This window comes from Brassica napus, chromosome A10 (genome assembly GCF_020379485.1).
Source record: "Brassica napus cultivar Da-Ae chromosome A10, Da-Ae, whole genome shotgun sequence".
Lineage (NCBI taxonomy): Eukaryota > Viridiplantae > Streptophyta > Magnoliopsida > Brassicales > Brassicaceae > Brassica > Brassica napus.
The window spans coordinates 18,691,454-18,697,453 of NC_063443.1; the positions used below are offsets into that span (position 1 = coordinate 18,691,454).

Consider the following 6,000-nt stretch of genomic DNA (forward strand, 5'->3'; position numbering starts at 1 on the left):
CTTTTATTGAAATCCATTACATATAAGTTTCCAACTTGACTACCGTGACCAATCATCAATTCCCGAGTAAGTTCCTGAATAAACCATTGATCAGAAGTAAAACTAACTTTAGAATTCAAAGTTTTAGTCAAAACACTAACACTGATCAAATTGAATTTAAACTCAGGAATATAGAGAACATTATGGAGAGAGATAGCATCAGTTAATTGAATGAATCCTATACCCTCTATATGAACTGTATAGCCATTAGGTAAGGTCACATATGTTTGGTCTAATGCACGGTACTCTACATATAAGTCCTTAGTATGAGAAACATGATGAGTGGCACCTGAATCTAAAACCCATGCTCTTAGAGACACTGCCGGTTCTGTAGATACTGAAGAAACAAGCATGTCATAATAGGATTTAGAGTAAAGATCCAGGAAAGTACCTGTGACCTGTGAGATCATAGGTACAGAAGTTGAAGTCGAGGCACAAGTTTTATCGGGAATGGATTCAACTGATGAGACATGGAGTTTGGAGCTCAGGTAAGAAATCATACGCTGAATCTGATCACTAGACATTTCCTCCTTCGAATACTCCAACTGCTCTGTCTTCATCTCTGGTGTGACCTGAGCAAGGTTCGTAGCACCAATAGTCTGAGGTTTCTTCCAGCGAGGACCAGAGCCCGGTGGATAACCGTGCAACTTGTAGCATTTATCAGCCGTGTGGCCTATCTTGTGGCAATGAGAACAACGAGGCTTTTGAGAACCTGTTTGAGCCAACAAGGTATGTGGTTGTTCAATCGAAGTAGAGACCTGAACTTGAAACGCAGATGGAGTAGAGTAGTTCTTTGATGTACTTCCAACAGAACGTTGACTCTCATCTTGATCCAGCATGTTATATATCTCTGTTAAGCTTGGTCTTGGTTTCATGTTCAGAATCTGTCCTCGAATGTTCGCAAAACTCTCATTCAGTCCCATAAGAAACTGAATTATTCTGCTCGTCTCAGCTTCTTCAATCAATTCCTTCACATGATCACAATTACACCTCTTCACTGTGGTGGTTCTGGTGTTAGCCAATTGCTCCCACAATGTCTTCTTCTTCGTATAGTAAGTAGACAGATCAAGGTTTTCTTGCTTCAGTGTTGAGATTGATTGCTCGAGCTGGTACTTCCTTGGTAGATTACTCACACGGAACCGCAGATACAAATCATTCCACATCTCAGCTGCATCTTCGTAATACAGAATGCTATCATAGATTTCCTTATTCACAACGTTCAATAACCAAGCCTTCACCATACTGTTGCATCTACTCCAGATCTTAAACAAATTATCATTCATATCAGGTCTAGGCAAAGATCCATCTACGAAGCTCAGCTTATTCTTCGCATCTAAACTCATACGCATAGCTATAGACCAGTTGTTGTAATTTGTTCCATCAAGAGTATGAGTAGTAATGGATAGACCTGGGTGATCCGCTGAATGGAGGAAGAACGGACTGTGAACGTTGTCATATGATTCATTCTTCATCGGAAAAGCAGAGAAACGATCGCGATTATTCGTCAAGCCGTTGTGTGGAGTCATCGCAACATTCGTCGGAGCTGCCGAAGCCGGAATCGGAGATTGCTCCGGTGATTTCGGAGATTGATCCGGTGAAATCGGCGTGCGTCCTCTCATCTTTCGACCTTGTTTCGCCATTGATGCAGATCGGAGCTTGAAGAAGATCTGAGAACTCGGAAAGGCTTCGCAAATGTGATTTGGATGCTTCCGAGATCAAATCAACCGTAGAAACAGCTTCCGATTGATGAATCGTAGACGAAATCGAGAAGAAAACGAATAGAATATCACAAAAACTGAGTAGAATCAAAGAAATTTTCGCGGAAAAGCTCTGATACCATTTTAGTGTTCTTGATGTAAACTCAGCTTTCTCATTAACGATAAAGTTTGTTACAACCAGGCTTTATACAATCTGTAACAGAACTAAACCAGGAATAACCAACTGGTTTACATCATAAATAATTATAATAAACCGGACATTCCAGAGCCCTTAACCGGCCTATACTAAAAAGAATCGATTCTATTGGCTTTAGCTCACAGCTGCGTGTGCGTATATAAATTGTATTAAAACGTGTTGTAAAAATAAAAATAAAAATACGCAGAGAATTGAGGAACACACACACACAGCCTTATTGGCTGGAGACGGAGACGTACGGACGGCTCTTGGGCCCTTTTGCTATACTATATTTTTTGTTTGTTTTGGGTCAAGGGTCAGTGACCTGAACCCATCCGTGCTTTTTTTTATGTATATAAAATAAAGTTTTTTTCAGTTTTTGGGTTGTCACATTGATTATGATATTTGATCATATTTTGGCATTTACATTACATTGCCCCCACTTTTTTTTTGTTTAAGAGAACATATATATATACGTCTAGAACGTTCAGAAGAAACAGCTGTAAAGAGACAGTTCAAGAAGCATTGTGTGTTTTTTTTATAGAGATGATTGTATTATATATATGGTAATTGTAGTATATGGTTGCTTTAATCAAAAACGTTTGAGTTTGTAGACATTGCTTTCTTTTGGTACATTATGCGATTTGTAAGAGCCGGTCTTGGGCGTATATAGGCCAGTCAAACATTGGTTTATGACCTCTAAAATTTTTTAAGAAAATTACATAGAAATAAATAGACTTCCAAATTTATTTATTTTTAAAATTATTGAAACTTTTACTAAATCGCCTACAGTTTCCAAATTTTAGAATTGGGCATCTACTTAACGTATTTTTTGTCTAGTTATGACAAAATGACAGAGCATGTACCTACCTTAAGAATGGTTGTTAATATAGAGAATTAGAAATTAATCAAGATCTTCTTTTATGCCTTTTCCAGTAATGGCTCAGAGGTTTAAAGTTCAGAGGTTTAAAGTTTATAAAACAGACTTGACCAATAAAACAGCTGTGCCTCACAGCTTTAAGTATTTGATAATATCGAGTACCTGTTTCGTTTACGCAAAGTTGAGAGATTTTTGCGTGTTTTTATATATGTATTAGATTACTAACACTGGTGGGAATAATTTAAAGCATATGAAAATGAATAACAGATAGTCATCAGATTAACATTGAAATAATGTTAAGACAAGGACATGTCAAACAAAAATAAAAGTAAGCATAAAGAAGCTATATTTTTCTTCTTCTTCTTCTTATAATTAAAGTGAATGGTGCGGAAAAGAACCCACCAAGCTCCAATAATTTAACGTGTACTTTATTCTAGATATGGAAATCCAATTATTCCTCATCTTTTGCTTAAAATCTAGAAAGTTACACATTCACCTCATCTGGTACATATTTGAGGTCTATATACATATACATATATGTACAGTAGAAACAGTATGTGGCCTGGGCGAGTTTAATAATAATAGAGAAATACTCAGAAATAACAACAGCCTTTGTAAAAACTACAGAGAAATAGCATCATGCATGAGAGATAACTAACATTTGAAAATAAAATATTTAACTCTGCGTAGCCAGTTTGGGCATATCTACATGAAACATTAAAATAAAGTCCGGAAATTTTATAAGAAAGACGCATAGAATTTCTAAATTATCAAACACAAATTTTTAATTATTTTTTTACTAAATTATTTATAACCTCTAAAATCTCAAGACCAATAATATCTATCCACCATTTGATAGCCAAAAGGCTTATTAGTCACGTATAGTTAGGTTCACCTTGAAACATGCATGTAGAGAATTTGATGTAAACCAAACCTCACATTCTTTTGATACGAACAATAGTAGTCTACAAGAATCAATCAGAGGCCATTGAACGTTCTAATCGTTTTCAACATGCAAAGCCAACTCGCTTTTACTTCATTCAAAGCGATTCAGTGACCGCACAAATTTATCAATATTTTTTTTCTCGGTTTGAATAATCAACGGTCAAAAAAAGGCACATATGGAGAGGACTGTGCCACGTGGACGTTGTTACACCATGTTCCATGCAAATATCACTCCTTTCCCTCGCTTCAATTTCGTAATTCAATCTAATTTTTTCAACAATTTTTTTTCTTTTGTTTCAAAGGAAGATCTCTGAAACATTCATGGGGAAACAGACTAATCCGAATCCAGGTTCGTTTAATTAAACCACTGAATCTGTTTATTCACTTTATTTTAACGATCTTGTTATTGATGGTTGTTGATGAGGAGGCTATTCATCCTTTTCTTCTTCTTAGATCTGGTTGTTGATGAATCATACTTGTTTTATCGTTGTCTGTTAGATGAAGCTGGAGCGACGATGGATCCGGCGTGGGAATGCGAGGGAAAAGGAGCGTGTGAATTGAGGCAGAGGCGATTTGCTGATACCATCATGCCTCATATCCTCAACTTGTGAGCCCTGATCTGTTATGGCGGCATCTGTATTCTCGTATAGTTTGTTAGATATAGGTTAATTATCTGCATAAAATCCTAGACTAGCTCAGTTTACTCCTACTTGTTCCTTGCATCACAAGTTTCTTTATTTGTTGGCAAATTGCAGTTCACAAGTATGTTTTCCATGTCAAATGTAGCAGTGTATTAATTGGATTTTGTTAGTTTTTTCATGAAAATACACTTTCGTGGCATTTCTTGAACAGAAAGACATTTTGTTTTCGTTTTTTTAAACCTCAACAATCCTCTTTTAGGATCTATACCTGCTTTGGGTATTAGTTCAACCTTCTTGAGCTGATAATTGAATTAGATTTTGGCTTTGTTTTAGGTATGGGTCTTGCGCAAAAGCCAAAGATTTTGACATGTATGCACCAAATGCTTCGTTTGAGGACCCTTTAACTCATGCTCAAGGGTATGTGGCTCCTCCTACTAACAACTTCATATTCATTGTTTGCACTTGTATAATTTCTTTTGTCACTTTTAAAATTTTAATTTCAGGGTAAAGCAAATCAAATCTGCATTTTATTCACTCTCCAAGGTATATAATAAATCTCACTTCCAATGTTTAGTACTATGATCTGATGGAACTCTCTCCATGCAAAGACTCAATCACACCATCATACTCTCCTTACAGGTATTTGGTGAGTCAAAAATAGTTGAATATCATATTCAGGAAAGTGTTATCGCACCGGGGAAGAAAGAGGTTAGAATCCCCTTATTCTAGCCTCGTTGCTACACTACACCATGATTACATTTTCACTATCTAAACAAAGGAAACAACTTATGGAACAAAACAGATACTAATTGACAACAAACAACACTACAAGCTCCTGGGAAAGAACATTCAGATGATCTCTCTTATTAAACTCTATGTCGAGAACGACAAGATTGTCCGACACGAAGACTGGTACTAATTTATAACTATCCATCCTTTCTTCCTCAAAACCGCTAGTGTCACAGATCATGTATTCATTTAACTGCTTCCTTGTTGGTCGATAATGTATAAGGTGGGACAAGAAACCTCTAAGGAACAGAGACACTGTTAGCTTCCCGTTAGTAGGGCGGGTAATGGAGATGGGTCGAAGAGGCTTGATGCTAGCTACTCATGCCATGATGGGTTTTGGTAAAGATCCTAGCTCGCATTGAGTTAAAAGGAGATTCTTCAGGAAAAAAAAAAGATCACAGTATACTGTAGTGTCTAAAATTCTTCAAAACACTCACTGAGTTTGATGAACTCCTTAAATGTTTGTAAGATGTTAAACGTATTGTTGGGTTTTAGTCTCTTTTCTTACTTCTCGTAGTTCCTTGTGCCACAAGTTCTAAAGAATGCGTCTAAATAGATGTTTTTTTTCATATGAGTGTGGACTATATGAAATCTGAATCCTTGTGTGCTGAACCGTGCTGGTTTTGGTTTGTTTTCAACTATATCCGAATAAACCGATGTAGGGCCAGATCGAAGAACCTTCCTCAAATGGGCCTTCTCTGTCAAATCTAAGTGTCCAAAAGTTTTGTCTCGATCTTGACGTAATATACTTTAGATGATAGATTTTGTGACTGTACACTCGTTTTTATCAAACAAGTTGGGCCCTTGTTTTAT

The 6,000-nt window shown here is 36.6% G+C and overlaps 1 protein-coding gene across 1 annotated transcript; it reads left to right on the forward strand.

The window, feature by feature from the left end:
• The first annotated feature begins 3,958 nt into the window (after nucleotides 1–3,958).
• Nucleotides 3,959–5,756, forward strand: BNAA10G25480D. Its single transcript, XM_013859944.3, has 7 exons — nucleotides 3,959–4,106; nucleotides 4,256–4,364; nucleotides 4,732–4,815; nucleotides 4,902–4,941; nucleotides 5,038–5,106; nucleotides 5,201–5,310; nucleotides 5,411–5,756. Exons 1-7 carry the CDS (start codon nucleotides 4,079–4,081, stop codon nucleotides 5,547–5,549), a joined length of 579 nt encoding a protein of 192 aa, XP_013715398.1. The 5' UTR covers nucleotides 3,959–4,078; the 3' UTR covers nucleotides 5,550–5,756.
• The last annotated feature ends 244 nt before the right edge of the window (nucleotides 5,757–6,000 follow it).

Bases quoted from the DNA above. Each gene is read 5' to 3' on its own strand.
- BNAA10G25480D (XM_013859944.3), top strand. From the start codon at position 4,079: ATGGGGAAACAGACTAATCCGAATCCAG. The intron at 4,942-5,037 runs GTATATAATAAA...CTCTCCTTACAG, and splicing joins CATTTTATTCACTCTCCAAG to GTATTTGGTGAGTCAAAAAT. The intron at 5,311-5,410 runs GTACTAATTTAT...ATAATGTATAAG, and splicing joins ATTGTCCGACACGAAGACTG to GTGGGACAAGAAACCTCTAA.